At 42.4% G+C, this 13,513-nt stretch overlaps 1 protein-coding gene across 2 annotated transcripts in view; it reads right to left on the reverse strand.

Moving 5' to 3' along the window:
• Positions 1–13,109, reverse strand: part of DCAF12 (DDB1 and CUL4 associated factor 12) — a 28,143-nt gene extending 15,034 nt beyond the window's left edge. Inside the window, exons 1-3 of one of the 2 annotated variants that reach the window (XM_042804469.1) lie at positions 12,841–13,109; positions 11,795–12,049; positions 740–946 (exon numbers count right to left, since the gene is read on the reverse strand). In XM_042804469.1, the coding sequence (XP_042660403.1) occupies positions 740–946; positions 11,795–12,049; positions 12,841–12,912 (534 nt within the window). In that variant the 5' untranslated portion in view covers positions 12,913–13,109. Of the gene's footprint in view, positions 1–739; positions 947–4,231; positions 4,355–7,859; positions 8,155–11,794; positions 12,050–12,840 lie in introns of those variants that run through there. The other variant, XM_032988117.2, reaches the window with a different exon arrangement.
• Positions 13,110–13,513: the final 404 nt, after the last annotated feature.

Raw genomic sequence — 13,513 nt, forward strand, 5'->3', positions numbered from 1 at the left:
AGGACGCAAATGGATAGCAAATCATACAAATCTTTAGAGTCAAGCCTTTCTGCAGCTGGTTATCTGCTACTGCAGAAACCCTGACCTGACCTCTGCTGTTGTAGTTAATGTCTGTGTGAAGTCCTGAATAAAAAGGAGAAATGAAAGAGAACTACGGATATCACGGAAGTCATTTCAGCCTTCTTTCTTTTTAAGACTGGCTATTTTAAAAAGGACTCGTGATGTTTGAGAAATATAAGCAGTACCAGAGTCTATTAAACTGCTGTAAACCACTGGGTTAGAAAATTAATCCTCAAAGCCAGGTTCCACTTCTGGAATAATACACACATAAGCTGCACTAGAGGAGGGGAAAATTTGAGCAGCTTGTATCATCTTTTCAATTTTTCAAAATAGCTTTTTCACTAAAACTAGTTTCAGAGCTCATCACAATTAGACTTTAACATTTGGGATTTTGTTACGTTTTCAGTGCTTAAAAGTAATTTCAAGTAGACTTGAATGAGTATGAGGAAGAAGACAGCTGACTCGGAACCCTGAGAATCATCTCACAAGTTTGTGTACTCACTCATATTTAAGACATCTTGTCAAAAAAGACAATTTAATCAGGAATGTTTTCAAGCTTTCAGAAATTCGGTCTCAACTACGATACTCCCAAATCTTAATCCTGCTCTGACACTAAGCACTTCAAAGTAGTAATTCTTGTAAGTGACAGAATAAACACTCCTCAAATACTCCCACTTACATCTCCCACACAGACAGGATCAAGCGTTGGCAGACGATAAATTGCAAGACTGTTGGGGTTGTCTCCACCTGTGGCCAGAAGGGTCCTTGAGGGGTTGAGCTCAATGGCATGAATACCACATCCCTGCTGGTTCACCATGCCGGGTTCACGATCTTTCAGAATAGGAATCTTGGTAATTTGACCAGTCTGGACATCTACTACAAATAACTGGGGGAAAAAAATCAGGAGATTTAAGTCATCATTGAACAGATAAGAAAAACAAGATGGTCAAATACCCACCCTGTTCTGCAGCAGAAGTAATTCAAGAGTTGAGTCAGGTCCTAGGAATTCAGTGGGATCTACACACACCACGGAGACCGCAATCAAGTGGAAAGGTAGAAAGGATAAATCAAACTCTGAAGTGACAACTAAGTAAAATACTCTAGGAAACTCCCTTGAAATGTCAAGAGGCACTTCCTTTAGCACTTCCAAGGGTTAGAATACAGCCAGGGTCTAGCAATAAGATTAGCCCCTATGAGCTGGTGTATGGAAAGCTGTATCAAATACCATCAGTCCCAGGAGAAGATCATGCAAAAGGGGAAATGGACTTAAAATCTTATTTGGTTTCCATATGAAAAACTCTTGCAACTCTCCAAAAACACATGGCACTAGTAGAGCCTCTCATCCTAGATATTTCAGTTCACCAACACTAGCCCAGAGGCTGGGTTTACATAAAGTCGTGAAATTCAAAGCCTTTCCAACAAAAGTGGAAGGGACCATTCCAAATTCTCCTGGAAGCATATACTACTGTTAAGCTAGATAGACTCAAGTCTTGGATCCATTACACCCGAGTCAAGAAGGAGCCTGCACCTGGCAGCTGGGAAATGTAACTACTGAAAAATAAGCCTTTGAAACTAAGGGTCCGATGAAAAAGTGTATGTAGTGGACTTAGAACTCATTTAAACAATATTTGAACTTGAATGTGTGCTGGTGTATCCAGTGCATCCATGTTTCAGTTTTTTAATTGAGTTTGATTTGATACTACCTTTTAGGTTTCTTCGTAGGCATGAACTCTTTAATTTTTAATATGCATATGTACTTTCACGAGTTGGATACTGGCAGTAACCCATCAAAATCCCTGGGATCAGACTGTTCACTCCACTATGATCCAAAAGACAGTAAGGGCAGCCAATAGAACCAATTGTTGGGTCTGTGATCACTTTCCTGAACAATCCAATAAAAGAATTTCCATTTTGGGAGTACCTATTCCATTTAACATGTCCAGCAATAACTTACGGATTAGATCCAACCTTTTAGAATTTGAAGATGTAGACCCCAGAATTGGGAATTAGAGATCCCAAGATTTCCAGATGTGAAATGTATAACAACAAACAAGACCCTATCATCTGGGAATGCATCAGTGTGACATTATCCATACTGTAGTTAGTTTATGCAGTTTCAATGGAAGTTTATACCAACTGGATATTGGTCTACACCCAGAGGAAGTAGGTGGTATTGGTTACGTGGTCATAGTGCTAAAAAAAAAACTTACCCCCTAACTAGGCTGGAACATGCACCCTAGGAGCACTGGTTCCAAATATTACAGTTGTAAAAAGATTAGAAAAAATTTGTGATTAAGACCCTATATGAAAATTCATATGAGAAGTAAATCATTAATAAAACGACCCATTGTTTAGCACTCATTTGTAAGATGGTTCCTAATTGGTTAGGAGTTACTGAATTAGAAAAAGCTATAGTAAATATTTAAGCAGAATTGGAGTTCATTGAAAACAAGACTACATATGAAATCATGGCCTTACAGGAGGAAGCTTCCCAGATCAGTGAAATTGCAATTCAAAATCAAATTGGCCTCAACATGCTGTTAGCATCTCAAGGTGGTGATTGTACTGTGGTAAACACAAGTTGTTGTGTATACGTAGATAAATCAAAACAAATTGCTACAGATCTTAGTGAGATTTGGAAATGTACCACAGTCTTACATGAAATACAAAAAGATTCCTCTTTGGGATTTCAAGAGGTATGGAATTGGCTGACTTCCTGGCTCCCAGACTTGTCTCTATGTGTTAAAAAGGTCCCACTTATTGTTAGTACAGTAATATTTATGTGCGCTTCTCTTGCTAATCAAGCAACAACAAAGAATAAAATCTATTTGGGAGGGAATTATAAATAAGTTCCAAGAAGGAATGTGTCTGAATTGTACATATGCAAAGTAAAGATGATGGACTTATGTAGGTGTTTAAAATTACAACTATTCAATCTAAGTGAGACTCCCAAACAAATCTCACTTTGGAAGTCTCAAAGCAGGGAAATGTCAAGAAACTCTTACTAAACAACAGTTAGCTATGAATTTAATAAGCCAAATAAGTAATTAATCTGTACAAAGAAGACATCCTAACCTTGAGAACAGAAACATCCTGGCTCAACCAAGACCAATATGGAAAACCTTGGCCAGACAACACAGTTGGGAAACATCCAAGAAGAAATCATCTTTGGGAGACTCCTAACCATAAAAGGGAAAAAGGAGTGGGGGGCTAACTCCCCAAACAACCACTGACAACCACCCAAGAACCCCACACATGTGTAGTGTAGTTTTGCAACACCAGCATTATGTAAACGCAGTATATAGGTGGAGAGGTGGAGACTTCTCAGAAAATGTATGAATATTCACGTCTTTGAGGTATATAAAGGATGGACTTTTGTTTTAGGGCATGTACATTGGGTGGAATGTTCCTCCATGCATCCAGTGCTCTAATAAAGAGAGTGTCTGCTTCTTAATGCTACATAGGTGTTAAGAGGTTTATTCCCAGTTTCGGTGACAGCACCAGAAATGCTAATTGGAAAAGCACATCTACACCTCTGAATATTCACAGACTCAGGAAAATCATGCTTCAGCTGTAAGAGATGCACAGATCGAATATTTTCTCAATGGGTAGGAGGACTGAAATTAAAAAACCCCTCACATTCTCCATTTGACATCATGTTCAGTACAAGGTTAATAAAGACTTATTATAATGCAAAATTCCTCTAGCTAACTCTAGACTGCTAGAGCTGAACAGGTAAGGAACTTGGAAACCCATAATGCTGAAGCATCAGACACATTTCTGTTCTGGATCTTCAACCTCAACATCATTTACCTATAAGAAGTTTCCAATTTAAGAGATTCTCAGAAGCAGCAACAAGACATATTTCTTTCACTGCTTTCATCTGCTCATGCCCCACTTTAATCCATAGTCAGCCCTTGAACTTCTTTGTCATTTTCTTACTTTTCTCCTCCAGTTGCACCGTAACCAAAACACCAATTACTCTTAGGGCAAGAAATTTCACACAGCTAAGGGACTGGCTTTGCAGTTTCAGCTGTAAAGTTTTAAGCAGTAACTTCTTCCCTTGCTTGGTAAAGAAGTTGGCACAATGTCAGTAGTTTAAAAACCACCACCACCTCCCTGAAATAAAATACATAAATACTGTCTGCATAGGCTAGGACTCTTGCATCACCTGGAGCAGGACAGGAAGCCAGCAGCTCACACATGCAAGCTGCACCACTCTGATTGTCAAGAAATCTTCCCTGTAAACCCAGCAAGCAGAAGCCAGGAGAAGCCAAACAGTTGTTAGACACTTCTAAAACCAAAAAGGGAGAAATGTTAAGAAACAAGATAGGCACCAAGCTAAGAACACAGATAATTTGAATACAGTTTTAAGAGTCCTAAAGACTCTAAAAATTTTAAAGTACAAAATATTTGTCTGCTTTTAAACAAGTGTAGCCAAAACCACAGCATAAAATGACATAACTCCAAAGAAAAAAAAGAAACTAGACTACTTCTTCCAAGAAAATTGACCCCTTCACTACTCTTGAAATAAGTGCATTTGCAAATAACTCCAAAGCAGCCTGGACCCCTAGAATCTTGACAAAGTCCTGATAGCTGATCTATGTATTAATTTTTTTCTTATCTCAAGCAGGAATAAGAACTTATTTTCTAGCTACTCATTATATAAAAACTAAAAACCATTCCCCCAAACTTTTCTTGGATGCAGTAAACCCCCACTAATCTCCAAACAGCTAACTGTGAATATTTGTCCCTTGATTTTAAGCTCTGCGCATAATTCAGTTCTTCCTGCTAGTAAAACGTATGCATGCCAGCCATTAGTGTGCCAAATAAAATAACTTAACATCCAGGATTTACCAAGCCACAAATGCTTTGGCCATCTGCCAGAAGCCCAAGGACCACACTTCATCTGTGAGAAACACAGCAGACTCAGCTATCACGTTCCCTGCAGGACAACCTTGTTTTAACAAGGAAACAGACTGGATGATGTGACAAAGAAATCAATCTTCTCTCTCTTTTTTTTTTTTTTTTTAAAGCAGTTCAAAGGTACAGCTTGCAAGTGCTATCAATCAAGGATCAAGGCAGACAGGCATTGCAAGGTACTACAGTTGTCACAGACACGAATCTTTATGATCTGGCCCTACTTTTCACACCCCATGAGATTACTAGCTGTAAGCGTACTTTACTTTTGCTTTGCAGAAGTGGTGAGAAGTAATTTTGACAATTACTATATGGCTGTCCTCTTTTCAAACTGCTTATGATCAAGTTGATCAGGAAACTGCCCCACTTCATAGACTAAGAAACTTCAATAAACAACTTGCCAAAAGTAAAGACCGTGAGAGGGAATTGATTATCTGAAGACCAGAGTCTGAACTGCAAAATCCATCATTCTCTTATATACAATACTGAGAGCAGAACTGTTTGCCAGGCTCTTCCATCAATTCCACTTCCATTTTTTGACCTGCCTGTCAGAGACAACAGTTTAGGGGGGAAAAATAAAAAAAGAAAGCAAGCTACTTAATAAATAAGTGCCCTTCCCATGAATCTTTAACTGAAAGCCTTGACTTTATACATCCAGATTAAAAACCAGGCCTATGAAATGTCGTTTCAATGCAGCATGTAGACTCTCTTGTGTCCTCCACTGCTGTCCACTCACACAGAACAGCAGAAGAACAGACACCCCTATTTTTTAGTTGATTGTACAAATCTAGCAGAACAAAAACAAAGGGCACCACCCTAAGCTACAGCATGTTTTTATTACACAAGTAGGATGGCCATAGATTTACAAGGCATGAAGAACATGCATGAGACAGCTTACTCTTCATGCAAGAAGCAGTGCTCATCACATGCTCTCCTCCCTAGCTCTTCACATACTGCTCTTGGAAATCACAGACACATTCTTGTCATTCAGACTAACATTTGAAAGAAACACAAGGTAAACATATTCCCTTGCTAAAAGTAAAGTCACAAAGAAAGAATCAATCGCAATCAAGTGTCACAAATGGCTTAAGCAAATTTCTGAGAATCCACATGCTTCTTCCTCACCCACCCAGTCTCACCACTCTTGGTGGCAGCAACTAGTGCTCAGGTAGCTGTGAGGTCAGCTGGATCACATCTCTGCCTTTGGTGAAAAACAACCCTACAGGAAAATCCGTCTGAACACAAAGAAGCAAGCTGATCTAGCTGACTCTCCAGCCACGCGTACATCAGTGCCAGCAAGAACGAGCAGGTGGGAACATCTTGTTCTGCAACAGCACAACTCCAGACCAGCTGAACCTGGTCACAAAAATTTCACCCTCAGCCAAGCTGGAAAATGACATCATTGTTCTCCTTCAAATTTGGGGGTTTTTGTTGTTTTGTTTTGGTGTTTTGTTTTTTTTTTTTTTTTTTTGCAAACAAACCCACAAAAGTAAGACAATGCTTACAGTGTCATTACACTAACACTCTTGCTGGTCACACTGAGTAGCACTGTTTGATTTTTCCCAGTTCAGCCTTGCCTTTTATTCAGTTTGTAAACATCTCTTTCCTATGTTCATAGAACACTTGGCATAAGGTTCTTCCATGGCAATACAGACTTACTGATACATGCCAAGCCCCAAAGAAACATGAACTCTTTAATGACTAAACTATCAAACTGGTCCATCTCCTTTCCAATGGAGACCAGAATATAGAATCATAGAATAGTTTGGGTTGGGAGGGACCTTTAGAGGTCATCTAGTCCAACCCCTCAGGCATAAGCAGGGCCCTCATCAAGTAGATCAGGTTTCTCAGAGCCTCATCCAACCTGATCATGAATGTTTCCAGGGATGAGGTATCTACCACCTCTCTCGGTAAGCTGCTCCAGTGGTTCACCACTCTTATCATAAAGAATTTCTTCCTTATATCTAGACTGAATCTACCTTCTTTTAGTTTAAAACCATTATCCCTTGTCCTATCACTAAAGGCCCTATTAAAAAGTCTGTCCCCATCTTTCCATAGGTCCCCTTTAAGCACTGGAAGGTTGCTATAAGGTCTCCCCAGAGCTCTCTTCTCCAGGCTGAACAAGCTCAAGTTTCTCAGCCTGTGCTTCTAGGATAGGTACTCCAGCTCCCTGATCATCTTCACGGCCTCCTCTGGACTTGCTCGAGCTGGACATAGTACTTCTGGTGGGGGTCTCACCAGAGCAGAGTAGAGGGGGAAAATCTCCTTCCTTGACCTGCTGGCCACACTGTTCTTGATGCAGCCCGTGACATGGTTGGCTTTCTGAGCTGCCAGCGCACGTTGCTGGCTCATGTCCAGCTCTTCATCCACCAACACCCCCAACTCCTCTGCAGGGCTGCTCCCAACCTCTTCATCCCCCGACTTGTATTGGTACCAGGGGTTGGCCCAGCCCACGTGTGGGACCTTCCACTTGGCCTTGCTGAATATCATGAGGTTCACATGAGCTCACCTCTCAAGTTTGTCCAGGTCTCTCTGGATGGCATCTCGTCCCTCGGGTGTGTCAGCTGCAACCCTCAGCTTGGTGCAGTCTGCAAACATCCTGAGGGCACGCTCGATCCCACTGCCTAATTCACTGAACAGTAGTGGTGTAGGACGATCTGTTCCATGATGGTCCCAGGCACAGAGGTGAGGCTGACAGGTTGGTAGTTCCCAGGGTTCTCTTTTCTATTCTTTTTAAAAATCAATGCAATGTTTCCCTTTTTCCAATCACTGGGGACTTCACCTGACTGCCATGACTTTTCAAGTATCACAGAGAACGGCATGGCAAGTACATCAGCCATGCACTAACATGCACTAATCTTAGCACAAAACATACTCACAGTTTGTGTAGTACAGGTGATGCAAGTGGGTAATGGCCTAACACATCCTCCTTGAAAGGGTCCAAAGTGAAACAATCCATAATATAAAGAAACCATCTGAGGAGTGAGCAGTGGTAAAAGCAGCCATCAAGTTGACTGAATTTGAATTCACATTTCCAGAGACAAGACCATGCAATCAGGCATTCCACCTTGCTATGAAACTCTGAAGTACTACTATCTAATGGACACACACTGTGATGGCACTGAATTTGTTCACTGCCAAAATCACATTTGTTGTTTTTACTTGTGTTTTCCCCTCCCTGTTTAATTTCAGGAGGCTGGCAGACAGTTAAGACGTGTCAACAGATGGCAAAGGATGGAGAAGTGAGACACTTCAACTGCTAAAGGGCATCTCTACCATCCACACCAGACCTGGCACAGAAACTACCAGCCTGAAGATAGACATGGGTATCACATGTAGTTGAGAGAAAAACAAATGCTCTTGAGACAAGAAACAACACCTGGCTGTTTACTCACAAGCCACTGAAAGAAAGGTGAATGGAGGTGTCAATGACAGGCAGAGTTTTATTTACACTAGGTTTAGGTCACTGTTCTGTAGACTCTGAGTTACAAACTGGGGCAGCATGACTTCTCATTTCCTATCCAGGATCAGAAATGAGTAGTCTTCTTGATTATTCGTTACGTGGGCAAAGTCAGAAGATATGTTAACTTGCCAAGCAAGTGAAAATAATTTTCCCCATAGAGGGTCCATATTCACAGATGGAAGAGTAACTGTGCATTGTATTCTCACCACTACAGCCCCTGGACTACAAGAGTAGGTTGTAATTTTATGACATACACAGAACAGATGTGAGATCTCTTGAGCAAATTTAGAATCTCTAACAAGAAGCAAGAGATAGTGATTTACAGTAGGGCATTCAAGGCAACACATGAATCTACCAAAGAGGCAAAATATATCAGCTAGTGTTCAGAAACCTTGGAAATTCATGCCTTGGGAAAGCCACCTGAGAAAACAAAAGAGAACATTCAGTAAGGAAGTTTTTAAACACAAATACTTCTATGAGACCTTCCTGGGAAAAGAAAAGAAAAAAAAGGCAAACAAAAATATTAGATTCCAGTCAATTATATTCTCAAGAAGATAATAAGCGTCTTGTATTTAGGGAATGTTTTATAGCCTTTGTGTTTTTTCATCCCTAACATCACAGTTAGCAAAAGAATTGTGTCCTGAACACATACATAGAACTAAGGAAACAAAAGAAGCTGGAAAATTATTACTGGACCTTCTTTTTAGAAGCTGTTTTATTATTCCTTGTTTCCTGAAACAGTAAAAAAAAAAAAGAAGAAAACTTCAGCAATCAAATTTTTAGTGTTTTCATTTGCCATAAGCCCGTCTCCTACACAAGTCCCAGTTTCTCCAAGAAGTTTTAAGAGAAGAAGCTGATTACAGACATACTGTCCTGACACACCCTAGATGTCTGAAACTCTCAAATGTTTGCCTGCTCCTTCATTTGAATTTCAAGAACATTAAGCAGCTCACTGCATACTAGATGCAGGAGATTCTTACAAACATGATTCCTGCCTCAGAAAAGCCCAGGTGACTGTGTTTGCATTTTCAGACACCTGAGTGGTTGTGTAGATTCCATAATTCTAAATCTATCAGAAAAAGCATGTACCCTTAACAAACCCAAACATTTGATTTACAGCTGGCCAACCGTGACATCAGGACCCACTAGAGAACAATAAAGTTATTTCATATACACAATTATACCCAAGGATATTTTTAAGGATAAAAAGTTACCCCAAATAATTAAGCAAGTTATAATCCACATTTAAAATGAACAACTGACAGCGCACTCCACATTCTCCTCAGTTTTTAGAGTGACTAGTACTGTCAAGTGACTAAAACGAAACCTACTCCTCTATGACAGGAGTGTGTTTTTGTTTTCTTATTAAAAACAGTGAGTTCTTCTGGCACAGCATAGCCAAAGGCAAATTATAAATTAAATGCTAAAAGTTTTCAGTGCCCATGCAAGCTTTGATTTAAATAACTGCTATGGTTTATATTTTTCGGTTGCATTAATTTTAATTACATGCAACTCCAATGCAGCAAACCCCATTAAAGTCAACCTAGTTGATTTAGATCCTCTCACAACTTAAATGCCACAACTTCAGTGTATGAGAATTGGCAAAGGAATTCTCTGCTTTATTAGGTCACTTGCTCAGGAGATGAGAGAGAAGAATCTCATAATTAGAGTGTAGAGTTTAATGCTCTGCTTGTTCAAATGTGAACACAAAGCAACCAAGCTAAAGCTATTACAGTATTCGTAATTCATATACAGCCTTTCACAATGCTGAAGTGACTTCTTTTGTAATCATTGTATTTTGCTTAATAGAAGATGAGCTCCATCTGTAACATTAAGTCTAGATGTGGAAGCATACACTTCGTTGCAGAGTGTGCAATGGGAACAATATGGTTGAATCCCTCTTCAGTTCTGTGATTGTTTGGTCCCAAACAATTTTCTGCTAGGTTGCATTAACAATACACTTGCCCATTTATCTTCGCTGCAGCAGCGCTGGAGCTACAGAAGTTACAGAACACAGCAAAATTGTTGCAGCTCTATAAAACACTCAGTCATCTTGCTAGAGTAAGCAAGATTTTTGAAAGCTTGTCTTTCAGCTGGAGTTTGTCTCCTATAAGCTGTTCCACGAACAGCGCTGGCTACTGACTGGTGAAGCAATGAACACACGTGAAGAAAGAAGGCTGAGAGATTCTATGTCAGGCTTATTCCTGTTAAAAGATTGTTTTGCTTATACAGCTAGGCCTTGCTTCTTAAGAGCTACTGCATGAAAGCCTCCAGCTGTGTAACTACAAATAATAACAGAACATCTGAAACTAAAAAAAAATACCCCTGTCCATTGCAGGTCAGATCACTGAGAACGGCTTCTGCACAAAAAAAAATAAAAAAAAGTCTTCAGGCAAAGAAACAATCACATCAACTGATATACTTTGAGGTTTAAGAGCTGTTTGATCTATACATTCCTTGTGATGCTCAATTCATTTCTGTGCCACCAACCAACTTGCAAAGAAGAAATCTGGGATTTTGCACTAATTCAATCAGAACTTCAAATATGCAATTGCAACCTCAGTCAATCAAGTTGGGCTATTAACTCTGGCAGAGAGAACATTACCTAAGAAGTATGATCTCCTCCATTTACTAATCATTTAGGATATCGTTTTAATATTCCCCTATAAAGTTTCAAATCCAAAGCACCAGTTTAAGAGTCTGAATTTTTGCTGAAGCATATAAAGGTACATACAGAAGAAACGTTATCTGAACACTGAAAACAGATTTAGAGTGAAAAAAAAATCACAAAGTCAACAAGCAAAGGATGCTCCTGAAGACCAGAAATTAACTTTTTAAGCTTGTAACGTTTCTAGCTCTGGAGTTTAATCAGTTTTTAGTTTTGTAGCAACTTTTCTAAATCATCGGCACAGAACCGTACATAAAACCAAATCTTGGAAGAGTGAGCATAATGAAAGAAGTCTTACTAGCAACTTCTGCCAGGCATGATAGCAACCATTTAGCAAAGCTAGTGTTATTCATTAACTTTCCATTTGCAGGACAAGAAGAAAGATCCAACCCCATTGTTGCCCTCCATCCTGCAAACAGCTGTAAATCTCCCTGTGTGGATTAGGCAGATGCTGCATGAGGTACAGGCCTCAAAGCCATCTGCACAATGCTGTATTTTCAGATGAGAACGGGTCATCGTTAAGCATCACCTTCGTTCAAAATTAACTGTGTGCAACTTTCACTCCACTCCTAATTACTTCCTAATATTTTCCTTGGCAGTCTACATACTTCGATTACAGTAATAATCATTTTGGGGGGTGGAATACTTAACAGAGAAAAGAGAAATGGAGAGGTGGCACTTACTGTGTTGCATTTTGTCCCACACACCACTTGTCGGTGGTTCAGCCACTGCGAGGCAAACACTTTATTGAGGGTGCCGAGGTGAAATTCTTTCTCCTTCAGGAGGCTAGGAAGATGCTGGGCTGCATATCCGTGCAACAAGCGGTAATAACTGGACTCATTCTGCATCCTGACCTCTCTACCTTTCAGATAATACACCAGGGACCTTTTCACTGGGGCGAGTCTTTTCCTTTTGTGAACTGAGTGGTCCCAGCCATACTGTGGAAGATAAACATGGAAACTGGATAAAACAACCTGAACAAACTTAAGACACCGACCCTTCCAAATTCAAAGAGATTCCCAACAATATGCTTAAGTCTTCCAAACTACCCACGGAATATAGTACACGAAGGTTAGGTCCAAAATGCTGATACAGCCTTCAGCAACGTAAAATTAAACATTAAATATTTGCTGAAGCGACGCTGCAGTGGCATTAGAAACAGTCCACAGCGGGTCGGCACGGTTGAGACGCTCACAGAGACAAGGGGAAGCCGAGAAGCACTTTAAAATAGGAGCGGGCAGCCCCGCCGTGGGCTCGGCAGGTTTAGGGGTGACACAGCGGGGGGGGGGGGGTGGGGTGGCCCAATACCGACCGCGCCGTTCATCGGCCTCCTCCGGGCCAGCCCGGGGTGGCCCCGCAGCATCGCTGAGCCCGGGGGGCGGCGGCGCGGAGCCGGCGGTTACCGGCCGAACGGCAGAACCCCACGGGGGTCGGCAGGAACCCGGGAGAGCCCCCGGGGCGGGGAGCGGGGTGCGTAGGAGAGGAAGGAGGGGGAAAAGAAGCTGCTTGCTGTATCGCACCAACACCCCGAACACCTTCCCCCAGGCACGGGAACCCCGCCACCCCTCCTTCCCCGATCCAACCGATCAAGCGGGACACGGCAACCCCCAGCCGGGGTCACTCACACACACACACACACACAGACACACACACACACACCGCCCCGGGCACCGACCCCAGCACCGGGAGCACCGGCTTGCCCCCCACCCTCCCGCTCCCCCCAGCCTACCTGCTCCCCCTGCAGCCCCCCGGCGGCGGCCGCCGCCGCTTTCCGCTTCCTGCTAACTGTTTTCCGGGCCATAGTAGAAGGAGGAGAAGGAAGAGGAGGAAAAGCCGAGAGCCCGGCCCGAGCCCCACATGGAGCAGGAGGGTGAGGCGGCCGCCGGGGGACAGGGCATATAAGCGCGGGGAGCCGGGCCCAGGCACTCTCCGACGCAGGCCCCGTCGACCGCACTTCACGACATTTTCCCCGGGATATATATATATATATATATTTATTTTTTTTAAGTTTTTTTTTTTTTTACGACAGTCGCGTCGCACCTTTGCGGCGGCTCCCCCGCCCCTCCTGTGAGCCTCGTTTCCTAGCAACCGGCGAGCTAGCCGGCCCTCCGCCGATGCCAAGGCAGCGGGGCCCCGCGCGGCGCCCCCTGGCGGCGGGGCGGGCGTCCCCCGCCTCCCCAGTGTCGGCACCGGGCAGGCGAGGGGGCTGGCGCTTTTCTTTCGCTTTTTTATTTTTGAGCAACGGAAACTTGTCGGGAAATATCTGGAAGGAGGCTCATTTGCCTATAGCTTGTCTGTATCGCTTGGCTTTATCACTTGGCTTCTCCGAGTGACGGCGAGGGGTCGGGTGCACGCCGCGTGGTGGGTGGTGAGGCGCTCTGTCAAAATGTCGAGGGGCTTCA

Source organism: Tyto alba, unplaced genomic scaffold, assembly GCF_018691265.1.
Source record: "Tyto alba isolate M040663 unplaced genomic scaffold, T.alba_DEE_v4.0 Super-Scaffold_42, whole genome shotgun sequence".
NCBI classification, from domain to species: Eukaryota; Metazoa; Chordata; class Aves; order Strigiformes; family Tytonidae; genus Tyto; species Tyto alba.